The 21,884-nt window shown below is 35.3% G+C and overlaps 1 protein-coding gene across 2 annotated transcripts; it reads left to right on the top strand.

Annotated features, from left to right (window-relative positions):
- Positions 1 to 8,449: 8,449 nt before the first annotated feature.
- Positions 8,450 to 18,328, top strand: LOC137490844 (uncharacterized). 2 transcript variants are annotated; one of them, XM_087249294.2, is made up of 3 exons: positions 8,450 to 8,496; positions 8,932 to 9,081; positions 14,639 to 18,328. In XM_087249294.2, exons 2-3 carry the CDS (start codon positions 8,997 to 8,999, stop codon positions 15,517 to 15,519), a joined length of 966 nt encoding a protein of 321 aa, XP_087105420.2. In that variant the 5' UTR covers positions 8,450 to 8,496; positions 8,932 to 8,996; the 3' UTR covers positions 15,520 to 18,328. The 2 variants fall into 2 exon arrangements, with proteins under 2 accessions (XP_087105420.2, XP_087105421.2); XM_087249295.2 differs by having other exon boundaries at positions 8,450 to 8,666.
- Positions 18,329 to 21,884: the final 3,556 nt, after the last annotated feature.

Here is a 21,884-nt window from a genome sequence, read left to right as displayed (position 1 = left end):
CTCGCCGCAGGAGCTGAAGGCAGAGAGCGTTGTCGCCAGGGCGGCCAGAGCGACCTTGGACGCTCTCGCCGCTTTCGGTGTGAACGTACAGTTATCATGCATTCACTGATTCAGAGGTAGCATATGGAAGGCGATGATTGACGCACAGCTTTATTGTAAAGAAAGTGAATGCAGACATTTTACTATCAATTTCAGTGTGCTTTCAAAATTAAAAATATATCAGAAATATGGGAAAATACTTAATGATAAAATGATAGTGGTAAAATACAGGATCATTTCGGCAGAAACGGAAGGGTTGACATGAATGAAGTATACAGGAAGTGTTTGAGGAGAAAAGGTTTTGCGAGATAACGCAAAACATCTTTGTGAGGGAACATAAAAAACTTTAAAAGGTTTCTCCAAGTAAAATGTAAGACTTTTATGACATTTTCAAGACCATTATGAATGAAATTTTAGATTCAAAAGGAGCTAAAGGCTTAGGAATTTTTCAAATGGCCAAGATGAAAAAGATTTTTATTTCCCCTATCAAAATTTTTTATGATTTAACACATTTAATAATACAATAATAAATGAATAATAAAAAATTACAATATTTTAGATATTTCTTAGCAAAAGATTTAAAATATTGTGTAAAAACAAGCAAGTTTTACTTATATCCATACACTTTTGCAAACAAACTTTTTTTTGAAAAAATAATTAAAAATTAACAAATGTTTTAAAAGTTTTAAAAACTATAATAAACTAAATCTATTGCCAACAATCTGTCCAGGTCGATGTCCTCAGCAGTAAATACATGGAGCACGATTAAACAAATGTTATTGTAAGGAAAATAATTAAACCATTATGATAAATAGAGTTAGAATAACCTTTTTGAATGAAAAGTTGAAAGTTTTATCGAGATGGATTGTTGGTAATTGTATGGGTTTTGGCCAGATTAGGTAGCCAAACATGAACAAAGGAAAATGAAGACTTGTTTAAAAAAAAGATTTAAGACCTACAACACAATATTTCAGTAAATTTAAGACTTTTTAATGCCCCAGAAACCCTGTTTAGACACAATAGCCATGGTAATTAGTTATTATAATAATGATGTAATTCTAACTCAGATACTGTCTGTGAGAACTAGAAACAACAACTAAAAACAAGTTTAATCCCAAAAAAAAAAATCAATTAATAAATAAGAATTTTGATCTGAGTGACATGTGCAAATGGAAAGTACTAAGCCAACACTATCACTGTAATAGCAGATAACTTCTACGAGAATACTGTAGGTCAAATATCGTCAGCCCAGTTAAACTTTTTTATTTATTGTTTTTGTTTATTTTATATAGTGTATATAAAAATATTATAAAATATTAAATTATATATATATATATATATATATATATATATATATATATATATATATATATATATAATTTTAATATTTAAAACTAAATCTATGTATATTACATATTATACACACAGTGACGCAGCAGATGTGTACTAATTGCAGACGCGATCATGAGGCTGTTTTTGCGCCTAGTTTGAACTAATCAATCACAGAACATTACTTTGATAATTTTATTATAGCATATTAAAAACAAAATCTAAAATTTATAGTAGAAGATTAAGTAGGGGTGTGACGAGATGCTTACTCCACGAGACAAGATAAGACGCACGGTTGGGTTCACGATAACGAGACAAGTCGAGATTTTTACACTAGTTTAAAGATATTCTTAATGATGAGACATATGAATGGAATAGTCTTCAAATATTTTGCTAATATATGAATGGAAAACAGATTTTTATAAAAAAAAAAAACATAATGAAATCACAAAATGCAAAACAATTAAGGTGTTTTTTTTTTTTTTACTTGTAATGAACTTACTTCCATTTTTTATATATATGCAATTTCCATAATTATTCCCATAATTTTATGTATGCAATAGTTTTATATTAGTTTTTATTAAATTCTATGCAACGAACATGCAAACAATGCAAAACATTTGTTAATATATAAATGGAAAGTAGCAAACTACTGATTGGCTATAGAACTTCACAGTATTTATATTGCAGATACTGATGGTCAATTTGGATTTTGTGACAGTCAATTTTTTTTTTAATGACCTGCTTACATTTATCATATTTTAAAGGCTACTTGTTTCCGATTGTACGGAACCCCGGAACGGTATTAGTGGAGGAGAAAAAAATTGGCTGAGTGAAAAAAAAAAAAAAATGGGTGAAAGAAAAAAAATGGGTGGGAGGAAAATATATATTTCTAAGTTTTTGCGTTCTCTCGCAAAGTTTTGTGTTCCCTCGCAAAGATGTTTTGCGTTCACTCGCAAAGTTTTGCGTTCACTCGCAAAGTTTTGCGTTCTCTCGCAAAGATGTTTTGCGCTCTCTCGCAAAGTTTTGCATTCCCTCGCAAAGATGTTTTGGGTTCCCTCGCAAAACTGTTTCTCCACAAACACTTCCTGTTCACTTCACTCACGTAAATCCTCCCGTTTTTGCTGAAATTCTCCCATATTTTACCATTCTACCCCACTTTCTTTACATTACTGTGCGCTGATCGTCGCCTTTCACTTTGCAACCTCTGAACCAGTGAATGCATGTATAAGCGCTGACTGACAGACGCGCTTCGTACAATAAACTGATCCCAGATCAGGGTCTGTACGCACCATTTAAAGGGACACTTCTGTTATCAAACAAGTGAGCAGCAAATGAATCTCATGTTTTGTTTAGTTTGATAACAGAGGTGTCTCTGTAAGAATGCACAGATCTATAATGGAAGCAGTCCATTACTTTAGAAACTTTGTGCTCATTTAAGAGAAAATTAGCTGTTTAAAATAAAACATGCAGGACGGAGATGTTACATATTATTAGTGTATTTGTCTGTTTAAACATACACCCGCTCCTCTGTAAATGGCGTGTACGCTGATCTGGGATCAGTTTATTGTATGGAGCGCGTCTGTCAGCGCTTATACATGCATTCACTGGTAAAATACTGGAGAATTTCTGCAAAAACGGGAGGGTTTACGTGAGTGAAGTGAACAGGAAGTGTTTGTGGAGAAACAGTTTTTCGAGAGAACGCAAAACATCTTTGCGAGGGAACGCAAAACATCTTTGCGAGGGAACGCAAAACTTTGCGAGAGAACGCAAAAACTTAGAAATATATATTTTCCTCCCACCCATTTTTTTCTTTCACCCATTTTTATTTTTTTTCACCCAGCCAATTTTTTTTCTCCTCCACTACGTCCCTTCAGGGGTTCCGTACGATTGTCTGCATTTACACAGCAAAAGGCGCAATGACCAGGGGAAAAAAAAAGAGTAAGCGCTGACTAAAAGCTGATAATAAAAGAGTGGTTTTTTTCCATTCCTGTATTTATTCTGTTTGCATCGTTTCATTTTTTTATTTTCTTTTTGACAAGTTGTTTTCCTATAGTTTATGACAGAAACGCTGTCATTTTGGCTATATTCTTTTTATCTAGGCCTTTTTAAACCAGTAGGCACCTTAATGTAATGCCCATGGCTTGATTTGTTCATGTGATGTATGCAACAGTATTATTTTATACTGGTTTCGTGGTGAATGTTGTGCTCTTTTTCTCTCGAGAACAGGCTTAAATACTTGTGCTACATGACAATATAAAAGCATTTTTTAGTTCTTGTGTGGAATTTGGTCACTTGAACCATGAAAATCAAACGTTTGCTTTTCCCATACAGCATAAACGTGTTTGGTAATGATGAAGGCGGGTGTGTTGAGTCTCCAGCAGTTCAGTATGTGTGTGCCCTTAGAGATGTGTGTAGGTGCAGAGAATAATGTGTCAAACTGCTGTGTGGACTGTCTAGTGGCAAAATGCGGCTAGAAGTCCTACACGATGGTAATAGATTAATTACGCCGTTTACATATCTTCACTGCACTTCATTAATGCATTTAGGAGAACTAGGCAGCACACTCAGGGCTCCAAGATTTAATTAAGTAATCTTATTATTAAAATATATCTGAATAAGGATCAAATGACTGAGTTGGTCGTTGAGAATGAATGTTGAGAATGTGAATGTTTCTTCAGTCTTCACTCTCCTCTTTAACAAACGCCATCTTTATAACAGTGTGGAGATCAGTCGCTTCAGCAGAGTTTTTCCTCTGTGTTTGGAAACTTTATCCTGTTTAAAATTTACAAAACAATAAAAATGTTTTGTTTAAAATTAATAAAACAATGAACAGAAACAAAATAACTTCTCTTCAACACTTGCTTCAACAGTTTCTTTATATGAGAGTCATTAACAAAAAGAAATCAGGTAAGTCTGATCAAGAAACAATAGTCACAAATGAGCTGATTAAAACTAGTACTCCGTTTCTTATATATAGCTGTGTATACTTAGAATGGAATGACATTACGATATTTAATAAATTAAACCTTCATTAAAACACTTAGCGTAGACTAACCATGTTCCGTACACTTTTCGCTATTCAGCGCACTCAAACGACCACTCCTCCGTCATTGAAAGCCAGATAAGCATGCTTGTGTGTTCATTCTCTGGGGGAATACCTATTGCACAATACAAATCTTGATTGATGTCTTTTGGACCAGTAGTTTTTGAGAAAATATGGGATAAGTACTGCCTTGGCATGTGTACGGAAGATGATAGGTATTAACGGTGTTCCGTACACAACTAAAAGTGTTCCGTACAGGGCGCATAACTTTAATTTACTGGCAAAAATGGGCATTGTTTGAAGTCTTATTGAAATCTTATATCAGAATATACTATTATTGTGTTTAACTTGAAGTTAATGATATATTAAATAACTCTTTTATGAAAGTTTTAAATGAAATAGCTTCAAAATCATTTACTTTTTATATCATGTTTATTTTATTACAGCATGACAATTTAAAATATTAAAACAATAAATTCATGCACATTGAAGCTAACTTGACTGACCTTTTATGAATATAAACATCATTACTGCAAAAGGAGGATCCAAACAGGGTTTGCAGCCTGTCTCTCAGGCGGAGAGTTGCGACATGCGGTATTTACCCACAATTGAAGTTTAAACATCCCCATTTCAAAGCATTTATTCAACAAAAGATCATTTATTTAACAATTTGTGATAACATAATATTCACTTCATAAAGACTGGAATACTGTGTGATGCATAAATTAAATGCAAAAGCATATTGTCAGGGCTTTAAATGTCTCCCCTCCCAGGCGACACTCGCACTTTAAGCTTGCCCACTTTCTATTTTCAAGCGCATTAGGCAAACTTACTGATTTTACTCGGAAACATATAGTAGAAATGTCTCTGTTGTGGTTGGGGCTGAAAGAGTGAGAATTAAAGATTACACAGATATATAGCTTGCCTACGACCCATAAGTATTTATTCGGAGATTAACGTTAAAAGGTCATCTGTACGGAACATCGTTGTGTACGGAATATGGTTAGTCTACCTTACAGACTTTTCTGTTGCTTTATTCAAACAATAGCCCTTATTACTGTGAGTAAATTAGTACTACGTTGTATAAAGAGTTCAAATAATATTGTCAATAGCAGGTACATAATTTAGTATCGGGTGAAAACCTGAAATCGCTTTATATTCATGTAAAAGCTTCACAAACCTTTCTCCAGTTGAATCAAAGCCCAGGAGCAGCGCAGCCTTATGACGTCAAATGTCACGCCAAAATAAAAGTCTTTTTGTATTTTTTTTATTGCCACTTACTGTTGCAGTCATGATACATTTCTCCCTCATTTTCCATTTCCCACATTTGCAGACAAATTCAGTATTTGGAGTGGATCAAAAACCTTTACTCTAAACATTTGTAAGACAATTAATAAAAAAAAAAAAATTTTTAATCCACTAAGACTAATTGTTTAAAGCAGAAAATCCCAACATTCTAAAGGGTATAACAAATAATCTTAGGTTAAAACATCAGATGTGCACACATTAAGTATCTGCACTTATGTTTCCTATTTTTTTCTCATATTTAGTTTGAAACTGAATGTTGTCAAACTTGTCATGTAAACCCTGTCAGAGCGAAATATTAATTATTATTAAAAAAAAATCAGAGATTAAAATATAGCTCATAATCTGTGTACAAAGAGCTTAAATAGGGAAACTCTAGTGATGTGACGTTGTGCGCCGAGGCTTTGAGGTATGTTTAAAAAAAAAACAATACATCTCGCAGTAAAGTAGTGTACCGGAGCTTGCTTTGTTTTGGCATCATCATGTGATCAGTGACGTCCGAAGCTTCATTTTCGCCTATACCCATGTGACTGCTACGAATTTTGATTCAAAGGTTTAAACACCCTCATGGGTTAGTAAAGTGTATAGCAAGAGATTAGGCGTCGATTACTTGCATTTCTGCTATTTCAAAGCACTGCACCGGTCCCACACACCAATAATTAATTTAAAACACTGTTCATTTAAAACAGTAATTTATAGTAAAAAAGTTTTGAACCATACTAAAGTGTATTAGTATATATTTTTTTACAACTATCTTTAAAGAAAACCCCTACATATCACAGTATAGTGTTAAATGGAGGCCAGCTGGCGAGTGCAGCCCAAAAGCATCAATTACATAGCCTCCTCCAAGAGCATTTGCCTACCATGCAGGAATCGCTAGTTCGATCCCCGCTTGGAATGAGTGGGTGGGTGAAAGACTAGTCGGAATACGATAAATGTAAATAGTTTTGAATATTTTGGATTTTACTACAGTCATCGGTGGTGTAATGTAAATACCTTATGTGTAAAAACATAAACAGTAAACAGTAATTGAGTAATTTGTTTATATTACTGTTGTTGTATTACTACATGAATGAGTTGGTCAGTTGTGAACATTTTACATTATTGCAACACAGTTCTTTCCCACACTTTAAACAGAAGAGGTCCTCATCGAGCTCTGATTTAGAAAGTTTCGAGTAACGAACCTTTTTCCGATACAATTGGGTCGAGCACTTCACTGGTTCAGAAAGCTTCATTTCACCATTACTAGAAAACACTTTGAACATATGCATTGTTTTTGACACTTTATTTATTCAATTCTTTATTTAATATTGTATTGTTAATTAGTAAATGTTTTATGTTATAACACTTACACACCCACCCACCCACACACACACACACACACACACACTGCGCCAGTAGATGCAATTCATGAGTAGACAAGACAAACCTTTTGGCAAAATCTGTCTCAGTCTATATTAAGGATATCCTTTTAAAGTCCATATAATAGAACTCATTGACTGCTTGAAATAAAACTACAACCCTAAGTATTTGTACATTTATGTGAACATCTGTAATTATTTACCTTATTAAAAAAAAAAAAAACAGTATTATTAAGGTGTTAAACTTGAGTTGCTTCCAACATTCCCTTCACTCCTCCAATATATATATATATATATATATATATATATATATATATATATATATATTTAAATTTACATTCATTAGCAAATGTCATTTGAAGGACAATAATTGTTTATTTTCCCAATATTTTGCATTTTGAATAAACCTAATTGATAACAGAAGAGGTGGCAAAGTGGCTCAGTTGTTTGCAGTATTAGTGAAAACAGAAGTTGAATTCTTGAAAACGTTTACAATCCTTTTACTTGAACCCTTTAATATTTGTTGTTGTACCTGTTGTTTTCAAATGTTCCTCCATATTTAGTTCACTAAATAAAGCCTTTGTCCACCGTCATGCCAATGTCCACCCCGTCATCTTCCTTTCTAAAGTCATGTTCAAATTTTATGAAAATGAACAAATTGTTTATAACCTCAGCAAAACATCTTGAGTGATTTTTTGATAAACCAATAAGGGCCAGTTAATATTGTTTGAAAGTTTGATAAAATGTTTTAGATCTTGGGTTTTATTTTGAAAAGAATGTGCATATTTTATTTGTAAATCAATGTTTTGTGTCAGGTTTCATTATTATAAATAGACTTTTTTTTTTCATAATCTATAAAGTTGGGTTGGTAAAAGGACACATGACCTTTCTGAAAATATACATTTAATAATCCCACTGAAATGAAGATATATTTATACTACTTTGAATTTGTCCTTGACAGGGCTGACACAATTTGAGGTTTGTTCGCTGTTTTAGCTTGCAGATTATTTGTAAAAAGTGCAGGAGCTTGACCAACATTCATTTCTTACAGCCTAAGGTCTAAGTAATACAACAACTATGTGGTGAAATTAAAATCTTAAACTTTTTTTTATTTTAAAGTCTCAAAGGCACTTTATAGTGATAATGACCTTAAAACGTTTTTCAAAGTTGTCTTAAAATGTTTATATTAAAGTTTTGATGAACTTCAAAAACTGAATATCTGTGTCTGTATGTGTGTGTGAGAGAGAGAGAGAGAGAGAGAGAGAGCAAGTGTAAAGTTGAAAACGAGGGAGAAATGTATCAATAAGTCATGACTGCAACAGTAAGTGGCAAAAAAGCTAAACAAAATAAAAGACTTTTATTTTGCCGTGGCGTATGACGTCATAAGGCTGCGCCGCTCTTGCGCTAGATACAAAGGTTTGTGTTTTAAAACGTTTACATAAATAAGAAGCAATTGATTAAAGTTTCAGGTTTTCATTCGATGCTAAATTATGTACCTGCTGTTGACAATATTTTGACCTTTTATACAACGAAGTACTATTTACTCACAGTAATGAGGGCTATTGTTTGAATAAAGCAACAGAGATGTGAGTAATAAGTGTTTGACTGAAGGTTTAATTTATTAAATAGCGTAATGTCATTCCATTCTAAGTAAACATCACTATATAAGACATGGAGTACTAGTTTTGAACAGCTCATGTCTCTTGCTCTGACTTACCTGATTTCTTTTTGTTAATGACTCAAATATAAAGAAACTGTTGAAGCAAGTGTTTAAAAGAAGTTATTTTGTTTCTGTTCATTGTTTTATTTATTTTAACAGAACATTTTTATTGTTTTATTAATTTTATACAGGATAAAGTGTCCAAACACAGAGAAAAACTCCTGCTGAAGCGACTGATCTCCACACTGTTATAAAGATGGCGTTTATTAAAGAGGAGAGTGAAGATGTGAAGATTGAAGAAACATTTACAGTCAAACAGGAAGATCTGCAAGAACAAACAGGTTGGTTTTCATACTCAAAGACCAACTCAGTCATTTGATCCTCATTCAGATATATTTTAATAATAAGAATACTAAATTAAATCCATCTTTCAGCCCTGAGTGTGCTGCCTAGTTCTCCTAAATGCACATAAGCACTCATTGAAAGACAGGAATGAGTTCATTTCTTGTTACTTGTTCTCATTTATTTTGTCATTCTTTTATGTATTATTAGTCTTCCATTTTCTCTACCTTCTTAAGTTTATTGCTTTTCTTGATCTCCTTCTGATTGTAAAGTGTCCTTGAACACTGGCGCTATATAAAACAAATAAAAACAATAAATTAAAAATAAATGTTTAACTAAGCTGACGATATTTGATCTACAGTATTCTCATAGAAGATATCTGCTATTACAGTGTTGGCTTAGTACTTCCAATTTGCATATGTCATGTTGATCACATTTACCTTTTTTTCATCAACTTCTTTATGGGTTTAAACTTGTTTCTAGTACTTGTTTCTAGTTCTCACAGATAGTATCCGAGTTAGAACTACATTATTATAATAACTAATTACCAGGGCTATTGTGTTTAAACAGGGTTTCTGCGGGGTCTTAAAATGTCTTAAATTAACTGAAATATTTTGTTGTAGGTCTTAAATCTTATTTTTAACAAGTCTTCATTTTCTTTTGTTCATGTTTTGTTACCCAAACTGGCCAAAACCCATACAATCACCAACAATACATCTCAATAAAACTTTCAACTTTTTAATTAAAAAAGGACATTTTTGACTCTATTTATCATAATGGTATGGACTGCTTAAGACATCGACCTGGGGTCTGTTCTTTGTAGCTCGCCTAAATGATCTAAGATTATTTGACAGATCCTGAATCTTTTAATCTTGATAACTGATCTCTCGCTAATTTGGTTCTTCAAACAAGTTTGTGAATCAGATTAAAATGCCTGGATGAACTGACCTGAGATCGCTGCTTGTGTTGTGAAGGACAGATCTATCGATCCTCGAAATCATGATCAGCAATGCAACGATTGGCTGATTGCACAGCAGCGTAATGACATCATCTGAATCAAATCACCGTCATATTAAATGTCAAAACATGTTTATGACTGCATAAATGTATTATTGGTTCTAACTTTATATACATAGTTAAAAAATATTTACTATTTTTCCAAGTGTATATAACTACTACTGTAAGAAAATATCAGAATTCGGTACATGCTTTCTGTATCATCTTAGCTTGAACTGACCCGATCTAATCCTGTTTATATGAATTGAACCTGCTCCCGATCAGGTTTGAGCTACCAGAACTGTTGCCATGACAACAACTCTCCGATCACTTTTGAAGAACGAAATGATCCTGGATCATGTCAAATCGTCAATAAACAAATCCAGCTAACTGAGTAATTCACCTACGAAGAACGGACCCCTGGACAGATTGTTATGCATATATTTATTTTATTATAGTTTGAAATTTTTTTAAAACATTTGTTAATTTGTTTTTTATTTTAAAGAAAGTTTATTTTGGAAAAAAGTGTGTGAATACAAGTAGAGCTCTCTTGTTTTTACACAATATTTAAGATCTTTTGCTAAGAAATATGTAAAATATTTCAATATCATTTTTATTATTGTATTATCAAATATTTTATATTGAAATATTTTTTGATAGGACAAATAAAAATCTTTTTCATCTGGGCCATTTAAAAAATTCCTTAGTCTAAAATTTCATTCATAATGGTCTTAAAAATGTCTTAAAATGAACTTGGTGACAACTGTAGAAACCCTGATTTAAAGTATGTCAGAAATCGTGGATGACCTTGATTTTAAATATGCTGAATGAAATGGACTAAAATAATTAATTATTTTAAACATTGTACAGTATTCTAAACTATATGATGTTGCTGTGGGACGACGTGAGATAAAACAAATTATAGTGGAACAATAACGTTTAGCAGTGCACTAACTACAACTACAACTGGCCAACAAACTAGTCTAAAAATGACTTTTGCTTCTTAAGAAATGGATTACAGCATGCTGATGATATTTGAGTGTACATTTGAGTGTAAAGTTCGTCAGTATTGACCATATTCTTCACGTACCAGCAGGCGCCGCCATTGGAATCTTTTTGCTTTTTAAAGAATAAATATTTAGATCCTAAAAACAGTGTTATGCTGCTTAGGCATATAAATAAAAAAGCCGAGGTTTGAAAAACTGCCAATATTTTCTGCTGTACCATTCCTACGGTTTATGGATGTTTTTTTTTTTTTACATTTTTGTTTTAGGTTTTTCAGGACAACTGTATCTCCAGCAGAAAAGATATTAAAATTTGCCGTTTTAAATTGTTGTAAAGAAATCTGTGTTTCTGAAACAAATGAAGACAGCAGAAGTCAATGATTCATTAGAATTATTCAGCCTGACATGTTTACTGCCCCAAAATATTGTAAAAGTTTCTCAAATGAAAATATATTGTGTTCAAAGTGGGAAAAGTTTAAGTTTTTAACCCAGACATTTATAAGTATATATTTTAGAGCAGTAATCACAGTACAGTGAAAGCGTGATATTTTCATTCAAGCTTATCATACCGTCAGAATCTCATACTGGCCTATGCCTAATGCTGCTTGATGTTGCAAAGTCATATTTTCTAATTTTATTATTTTTCCTTGTATGTATAGTCATGAACACACTTGTTTGTAGAGCAAGTAGTGTGACCGTTTTCTGCTGTTTATTATTCTTGGCAATTTCTCCAATAGGCAAATTAAGTTCTAAAATAATAGCATATGAGATCAGGGCCCCGTTTCAAAAAGGAGGTTAAGTGAAAACTCAAAGTATTTTAACCCTGAAATGAGGGAAACTCTGGGTTTTCTGTTTCAAAATGGCAGGTTTGTCAAACTGGAGATAGCAGGGCAAGTTAAGCCTGTTTCTGAAAGAGAGGTAACTTTAACTCAGAGTCAGTTACCATTGTAATTCCAGTTTGAGCATTAAAAAAGATTTGTTATAAAAGATTTTATGATGATGAAAATGTGTGTGAATGGACAAACCAGTAGGCTGAGCACACTGTAAAACTTCTAAAATGTTGTTTTGGTCATTCAAAATGCCTTTACCGTTTTAGTATTAATGCTATTATATTATTAATGACCTCCAGAGCGTTTATAGTGCAACCCGTCACTGGGAAAAACCCACACACACACATACACTATGGAAAATTTAGCTTACCCAATTCACCTATACAGAGTGTCTTTGATCTTGTGGAGGAAACCGGAGCACCCAGAGAAAACTGCTTACATTCTTTTTTTTTTTTTTTTTTGCTGTTTTTTTTTTTTTTCCTTTTTTGATTTTACGGAAAAATATCGGTAGCTGTGGTTGCCAGTAATCTACTGTTTTTAACATTCATAAATTCAGTTTACAGAATATTTCTATTAAAAACACATTCCTGAAGGCGCGCAGCTGTCGTGCAGTGAGGGGTTTGCGTCTTTAATAAACTACGGCAGTTTGCGTTCACTGAACAGTAAGAATGATTAATAAATCCATATGAAACAGTCATGTCTCGCTTTCAGTTTCGGGCTTTGGCGCGTTTTGCACTCACACACAAGCATACTGCGCCAAAGCCCAAGTGAACCGCGCTCAGGCACACCTCTTCCAACCGGGCCAGGGCCGGCCAAGTGAACTGTGCTTGAGCCTGATTCAGCGCACTCACACTTCTCAAACGATCCAGGAAACGGGCCTGGGCACGGAACGGATGGCATAGTGTGAGTAGGCCCATAGATCAGTCCTGCATACTTTCCTTGTAAGTTCAGACTTCGCAATTTTGATATGGAAAACAGACTCCCGAGGACAAGTCGGGTAAATCTTCAAAGGATAGAGTGTATTTTATAACCTTATTTACACCATCCTGTATATGTACATTGTATACCTTAACAATAAAATGAAAACATAATTTAAGGAACTGCTATTTTCATTTTGATATTAACAACTTAACGGACAGCAGAAATGTTGAGGCGTGCAACATGAGTGTCGTCTTCACTGTATGCATATTTATAACAAAACGGAGCCTGTAACATTACTGTTTCCTTTCAGTCTCATTGAAAATACAAAACATACCCTCTCTTTTGCTGAATATCAGTTTTAATAATCAACAATGGCCATTATAAAAGTATAATGTACAATAGGTTTATACATTATAGAAAATAAAGGGAAGCAATCAGTCATTATATAGAATGTACGTGGTTACATTAATTATTAACTTATTGTAGTGGCCTCACTTAGGCTGGCTGCTTAGTTATCCAGTCAGTTAACATGAAAATCTTACAAAGAATTACAGATGACGTTTGCAGATCCTTCCTTTTCCCATTCTTTATTTCTTTTTACTTGTAAAAAGTGTGAAACACAAATAAATAGCTTTTACATTCACATAACTCTTGCACAGTATGCGTTATCATTTAGCAGCCACGTCAACTCAATAAATTCTGCTGACATTAACAATCAATTATACAAACTAATAACATTCTTTGACAGAAAACCCATTGTATTTATGTAATCATACAAAAAAACACAGGGTATTGCCCTCTTTAAACTACACTGTTGGCACAGTTTGCTTGTCGGAAGAAGCTGCTGAATAACTGCCATGCCACATGTCTTTGCCGAACTACAATGAAACCAAAACTTAAGACAATAACTTCTGCTACTGACATCAACCACTAGATGTCACCTTAACTCCATAGAAACATATCTATTATGAAAAGCATACATTGCCATCCAGCCAATACTATCAACCAAGTTTACGGTTTTCTGAGACCATAACACTTATCTTTGCGCTCAGCCATAAAACACGTTACCTGAGAACAAGTAATAGATTCGAAAAAGCGAGGTCAGGGAATATGTGGTAAGATATAGACCACAAGATGAATTAAATATCATGTTTAACAAATATAGTGAGATTAGATCCAGCGGTGGATCCTTGATGAACAGTTCGACGAGCACAGCTCTCATCTGGGTAGATATGCTGCAGCGCATGCCAGAGGGTGTGTGTGTGGTCATGTGATGTACTTTTCACAGTTTTAATGTAGACTGAGAGCTGTTCAGAAACGCTAGTGTGGACATGGATCGTTTTAATTATAAAACACAGTTTTAAAACTAAAACGTAGTAGTATAAACGGGGCCCAAATCTCTTTCTTCCGCACACCACATAATGCTGCCCTCTTTAACTCCTCCTCTTCTGTTTTAACTCTCACCCATTTCCCTTTTGCTGTCTCATGGGTGAAGACCGACTAAACAATGTTGACTGTCATCACAGAAAACACCAACAAGCACAAATGCATGATTATATGCTGTCATGGATTTGCAATCAAAAAAATGTTGTTAAAATAGAGGCCAATGGAGAAAAAACAGCCATGAATAAAACGAAAAGGGAGTAACTTTGACCAGAGTGTGTGTGATCTGATTTATTTTACATTTTAATGTGTATCAAAATTATAGTGTGTGTAGCCAATGTTTCAAGTGTCTTTTTACTTTTCAGGTCTTAATGAGAGTTTTTAAGACTTAATGTTTTTTATTATTATTATTAATATTTCAGACCTAATTGAAGAGAATGAGAGGAGTAAAGAGGAGGAACATCATGTCAAAATTGAGGAAAAAACTCATTTACAGACTGATGATATTTTGAAAAGGGGAGACAAGAATCATTTCCCCTGCACTCAGTGTGAAAAGAGTTTTAGAAAAAAAGGCTATCTTAATCTACACATGAGGAGCCACATTGGAGAGAAATCATACACATGCACTCAGTGTGGGAAGAGTTTCATCCGCCCATCATCCCTTAAACTACACATGAGGATCCACACTGGAGAGAAACCATTCGCATGCCCTCAGTGTGGGAAGAGTTTCAACCAACTATCATCCCTTAATCAACACATAAGGATCCACACTGGAGAGAAACCATTCACATGCACTCAGTGTGGGAAGAGTTTCAGATGCTCATCACACCTTAGTGAACACATGAAGATGCACACTGGAGAGAAACCATTTACATGCACTCAGTGTGGGAAGAGTTTCAGCTTCTCATCACACCTTAAGGAACACATGAGGATCCACACTGGAGAGAAACCATACACATGCACTCAGTGTGGGAAGAGTTTTTACTGCTCAACACACCTTAATCAACACATGAGGGTCCACACTGGAGAGAAACCATACAAATGCACTCAGTGTGGGAAGAGTTTCAGCCAATTGTCACACCTTAATAACCACACGAGGCTCCACACTGGAGAGAAACCATTCTCATGCACTCAGTGTGGGAAGAGTTTTTACTGCTCATCACACCTTAATGAACACATGAGGGTCCACACTGGAGAGAAACCATTTACATGCATTCAGTGTGGTAAGAGTTTCACCCAAACATCATCCCTTAATGTACACAAGAGGATTCACACTAGACAGAAACCATTCACTTGCTCTTAAGCTGCGCTCTCACTGGACTTTTATCCCCATAGGCTTCCATTTATGCGCGCGAGAATGCATCAGACCGGAAACGCAAGTTCGTGTGTCAAGTTTTGCAGTTAATTGCCTTGCAAAGTTCAAGCTTGGTGAACTCTGACCTGTGAAAACGCATCACTTGACTGTGTGAGACTAATCGTAGATCTAAACATGACCTCTCTGGACAGAAATGAAAAATATAGACCAATCACACACTTTTTTAATGTCTAATTATGTTTAATCCCACTCCTTTTTGCTGCGTAGTACAACAGAATTTTGCATGCTCGAACTCTAGTGTGACCGCAGCTTCGGTGTGGGATGAGTTTCAGCAACTCCTCAGTAGTAATGGGAAGTTTGTCTCAATTTTACTGACTCGGATCAGTGAGTCTCGTTCATCGAGATAAACAAATCTTTTTTCTAGTCATTTCATTCATTTGGCTCAATTTGCCAAATTATTATTAAAATGTTACAAATTGCATATAAACACATCTACAACTAGCCCAAAGGGTTGATCACACGACAAACAAGTCATAAATATAATACTGCGAAGGAGAAAACAATAATTCAATGTTAATCTACTATTTTGTCTTTCAAGGTATTTTTGTCTCTGCTCAGGTCACCTCTTCATGTCTTCACTTCAGTCGCATATGATCTAAACCAATGTACACAGTCTGAGCCGAAAGGAGCCATGATTAGTTCACCTTTCGAGTCTTCTGGTTCTTGAGTTGTTCGTTCATCACGTGACGGCATGTAGAGAGACATGACTCGAAAAATGAACGGATCAATCTCTTTCCGGCTCTAATTGCATACGATAGGTTCTGTCTTTTATGTGATGAATGACCCAGACCGAGGACTCAATAAATGAACGGATCAATTCTCTTTCTGGCTCTAAATGCATATTATTGGCGAGGCTTTAGTCTTTCATGTGGAGAACGAACGACTCAAACCCGATAGAGGACTAAAAAATGTTCTCCTGCACTACACAACGTGCGCATGCGTGAATGACTGAATCACTTAGTTCATTCGAGTCATTCGTTCTTTTGTCACATAACATGAAGGAAAGCATAAGAGATGAGTTATTTAATGAATCAAATGGTCTTTGTGAACCATTTTGTAACATATGATGCTGCCGGCATTAGAAACTTAAACACTGTTTAATAGTATTATAAATAATAAAAAATAAAACCACATAAGCAAAAAAAAATAACAATAACTGACAATAGGACAGACCTCTTTATTTCTAAGAAAATGCTTTTTAGGTACACGTTGTTTGATGATTTTATGAAAAGTTTAAAATATGATCCATAATGCAACAAAAATTGCATCAACAAAAAAGTGCGTTTTCCAAACAACAACGTAATACGTGGCTGAACTATCATAGTACGATTCATCGTTTGGGAAAATAACTATGTAGTGACGAGTGTTTCCCAAAACCCATAGTTTCGCTGTCGCAGATCCATCGCTTCATAAAACGCCCACAATGATGCTCTAAACTGGGTGGAGTAACTACTTCTTTAGAGAAGAAATCTTTAATTTCTTTGTGCAGATTATATTGTTTTACACGCACACACATTTAAGATAAAATCCAATATTAGTTTTGGTAAAAGCATGCACTCGCTTTCCATATTAACTGAAATATATGTAAATGGCACATATAGGGCCTGTGTTTCCTTTACAAATATTATTTACATATTCTATATTAACACATCACTTACAAAAGCTAACACATATTCTAATATCATAAATAAATAAATAATGAGGCTATTTATTATAAAATGAATTGTTATATTTATTATTAGAAATGAAAAACATCATACTTTAATAATAATATTAATAATAATGGTGATGATGATGATTATTATTATTAAATAAGATATTGTTCATTTTAAATTTTTTTGAAAAGTCTACTTTTTCAATTTGACACTTGTAAACCACTGCAGAAAGTTCTAACCAGCAGGCCCATGTCATATACAGTACAGATACTTAATAAATAACCTACTATAAAATAAAAGAATTAAGGTATGCTTTTTGATTTCACAAGCTTTGGAGACGTAACATAAACGCCGCTTTTAAATAGGTCACCTATAACTTTCACCATGAAGCTGTGTTCAAAAAGACATCAATGTTTTCAAAGTGCACTGCGAAGGGAGCACACTTGTAAACATAAAGATAGCAAAAACTGAACTGTAAAATAGTTTGAAAGCAAATTACACCTAAGAGGGATGACTTTAATGCTTAATTATTTTTAATAATTCCAACTTTATATGTTAGAATGTTCTAAATGAAAAGGGCATAGGGGGATAGAACACAGCCAGGAACTACATTTCTAACCACAGCTCCAGAGGTATAGTTGCGAGTGCTCAAGTTTCCGACGCAGTTTGCGAATGTTCATTGGAGCGACAGATTTGGGAAACGATAAATCAACAAACTTTGTTTGTAACGACAGAACTTGCGACCTTAGTTGGCTAACAATGGTTTTGGTAAACACACCCCAGATTGGAGTGTGTTGTAAATCCTGATTGGATGCCTGCATTACACATTAATGGGTATATAAAAGTTGTTGTGCTAGCTACCCCAGGACGCTGTGGCTACTCAGGAGTCCTCATGTCAAGACCTGCCATCTCATTGACTCTTTAACCTTATAGTTTTGTTTGCATTACTTGTATCATGTAGTTAAAGTTTTGTTGTGATTATGTCCTAAGTTGTTTATCTTCTTTATTATCCTTAGACATTTGTTGGTTGCTTTGGTTGATTGTTCTATGAGTTACATTTTATAATAAATAATTTGCATTAAGGCTTTTTTGTTGGCTCCTCTTTTATGCTGTGACTCAAACAAGCGGGTCATAACGCTTTGTAAAATGTGCCCGGTTGTATCCAAGATCTTGTCCTTTCAGTCATGACCATAAGTGAGAGTAGGAACCTAGATTGAGCAGTAAATTGGAAATACTGCCTTTTGTCTCAGCTCCTTAACCAGAACAGACAATCACATCAACTGCATTACTGCTGCCACTGTACTGATCCATCTTTTTATATCACATTCCATTCCTCATGAAAAAAAAATGCAGATACTTGAACTCCATTTGGGGTAAGGAGACTCCTCCAAACTGTAGATGACCACCTTTTTCTAGTCAAGCACCATGGTTTCTGACTTAGTGGTGCTGTTTCTTTCCCTGCCATGTCACACTCGGCTGCGAACCATCCCACTGCATGCTGAAGGTCCATGTCCTATGAAGCCAAAAGGACAACGTTATCAGCAAATGGCAGAGTCCTAGTCTATATCCTACAATTCTTTCAGTTAAAATTATTATATTTTTAAGATCAGTTTTAAAAATAACACATGTACAAAATAAAATGAATAAATAGATGGATGGATAGACATTGTAGTGGTGAAAGGGGAAGTAGGATGGCTTGTTTAACCATAAACCAAAATAGAGCTCTCTCAGGAGGGATGGACCAGTGTGCAAGATGTCTCAGACTAAAGGCGGAATAATGAAATAAATGCTCAGGAAGCCCAAACCTTTTTTATCAACTGGCTGTTGGGATGTACTCCTATGCAACCAAGGGTGCTTATTTTTCCAAAGAAATTAACTGGCTAAATTATCTAACTGTTAAAAAGTTTTTAAAGAAATATTTACAGGGATATACTGAAGTAGAGAAGTAACTTTAGGAAGGCAGTTCATTTTGAGTATGATACTTTGTTATTTTGAGTACCTATTTTGGTTCTTAATTCTGGTGCTTGTGCAAGATGTGTTGACAACTGTCTCAAATTAATTTTAGCTCATATTACTAGATCTTAGAATCACAACTGAGAAACCGCAAAAGCAGAGATTTGGCTTATCTTTAACTGCTTAGGATCAATTTGCACCAGATCAGCAAGAGACAACATTTGATGGAGTTTTCTTCACGAACTGGCCTTGATGAAAAACGACGTTCCTAATTTATTGGTGACTCAGCTTCAATGAAGTTGTTGAGGTTCACTCGCTTGTGAGTGGAAGTTATCCTGGATTACCAGAATGTTTGCAAGTCGGTTTGCAAAAGTTTTTTTTTTTTTTTTTGACCAAATGACCATCCTTGAGGCGATGGTGGAGCTAATGAAGGTGATGGCTGTTGGTATGGTGGGGAAAAAAACCATCCTGGCGGCAATGGTGGAGCTGATGGTGGATATGCTGGAAAAGTACAATATGTATGTTCTTGCCAGGAAGGCCACCTAAGAAGGTGCTGAGCCCCAGGCCAGAAAAAAATGTGTGCCAGATGGAGATGCTCCTCCTTGCCCAGTGTCTGTGTGTGAAATGGAAGCCGCTGCAGTTCCAGTTCTCGAATATTTTTGTTGGTGAATAACTGCCCCACCCTCCCGATTTTTAGGCTCATGAAACTCGATTGGAACATGTCCATGTTCAACAGGTGCAGATTGGGACACCTTAGGCATCAGCAGTGGCTCATTCGCCAAACCCACCTGCTGGGGAAGCTCTACTCCTTGAAGAAGTGTGTCCCATTCAGTTCTTTTTTTGTCTGTCCAGAAGCCTGGGAAAGAAAAAACAAACATTAAGTTTGAAGAGAGCACAACTACTCTTTATGCAAGTGAGCAGAATGGTTAAGTATATACTACATAACAATGAAAAACTATATTTAAAACATAAACGTCAGGAAATTACTTAAAGAAAGAAATATAAAGATAAGTAGTTTGCAGTGTGATTTAAGAGACAGAAAAGAAGAGCTGGCTTCAGATCCCAGATGAGCCATCTGTTATACATTACTGTTAATGATGTTCATAATTCTGTTAAATCTAAATTTGCAATCTCACAACTGACCAGTAACAATCAAAAATCAAGAGGGGTTTAATACTACAGCAATAAGGTACTGTAAGCAGTTCTGTGTAAAGTTGTTGTGAAAAAACTAGGCACATTTATTGCAACCAATAAAAAAATTCATTTGGAAATATGTAAATTCAGTATTTGCTTCTGAAGAGCAATCGTTGATAGTATATCAATTATATTATATTAATATTCAACTCAAAACATTTTAAGAAGCCCAACTTACCAAGATGACGCTGTAGAGGTGTTGACTGTAACTAGCACCAAGTTAGACTTGTCCAGGATCTCTCTGCAGTCCTCAAGCAGCTGCTTAATGTGACTACGTCATCACCAATTGCCTGAGGAATGGGTAAGATTTTGCCCTTCTGGTCTTTGGGCCTGTTTCTTGCTTCCCTGAACTCCTTCAAAAGCTTCAGCGTCACACATTTTGAAAACCCTGTTGACATTAGGTCTTTGGGCAGCCTGGCCATGAATCATGAACAGTCTGTGGATATAAAAATGCTTTGAATAAAATATGTATGATCTGTATTTAATGTCTCATTATATTTTTTTTAGATATATAGATTTAATGCTACCTATGTAATAATTTAAAGACTAATGTCAAATGTTACAATTTAATTTGCCTCTCAGCTGCTTTTTGACCAGGGGCTGAGCTACTGCGCTTCCGTGAAGCTCTCCAAGGATCTTCCAAGACCTTTTTCTTGCTCTTAAGCAAATACTTAGAGGTGGACTGGTCAATGGCATCCAAACATGAATACAACCGCAAGATCTCTGCTATCTCGTTGGTAGAGTCGATAAACCAGTGATTGGTTTGCGGTTGAGGCTGACAAGATACTGTACCCCTCCAAGTTGTCCACCGCATCACATCCAGAAACACCCCTTAAGTCACATCTACTGTCCTGGGCTTCAAAGACAGCTACTGAAGGATCAGGATCACCAGCTGCAATGTCAGCTGCATGGCACACAGTTGTGTCAATTTCACTGTCCTCTTCAGGCTCTTCTGCAGGAATTTTAGGGTGCTTTCACACTTGTGAATCGATTCAGTTGTTCCGAAACAGAGATTACAATTGTAACATTGTTGCTCTTTGCTCTTAGAGCGGTTCGCTTTCACACGGCAAAGTTTCTAATCGGACCAAAAGAGCTAAAACAAGACACGTGCGGGTAAACTCTCCTCACATTGGTCAGAGTGTCAGGGTTTATTTTGCAGCGTCCCGCTCAGCTGTCAGGAGAGGTGGTGGTTTGGTGGTGATTGACAGGGTCTGAGGAGAGACGCGGTGGGGAGGGGTGAGAAGGGTGCGCGACGATGCCTATTTGAGGACCAGGAGGGAGACCCAGATTACCGGGAGATCATCACTCGTTTGTGGGCATCCTGAGACTCGCGAAACTTCCCGCCATACTCATAATTCTTTCTTCATATAGCCGTAAGCCTATTACATATCCATAAAACACTGTGGTATAACCGCGCTCGGATCGGATCGCTTTCTCACTGCAATCGGACCGCTCCAGGGTTCGTTTTAATCGAGCCGAGACCACCTCACT

This window comes from Danio rerio, chromosome 4 (genome assembly GCF_052040795.2).
Source record: "Danio rerio strain M-AB ecotype USA chromosome 4, GRCz13ab, whole genome shotgun sequence".
NCBI classification, from domain to species: domain Eukaryota; kingdom Metazoa; phylum Chordata; class Actinopteri; order Cypriniformes; family Danionidae; genus Danio; species Danio rerio.
The sequence above is the reverse complement of the archived record's forward strand: the minus strand, read 5'-3'. Positions and strand labels throughout refer to the sequence as shown.

What these genes read in the sequence shown, in the direction of transcription:
- LOC137490844 (XM_087249294.2), top strand. Translation starts at nt 8,997, where the DNA reads ATGGCGTTTATTAAAGAGGAGAGTGAAGATGTGAAGATTGAAGAAACA. An exon ending in AGATCTGCAAGAACAAACAG is followed by an intron (nt 9,082 to 14,638) that starts GTTGGTTTTCAT and finishes TTAATATTTCAG; the next exon opens with ACCTAATTGAAGAGAATGAG.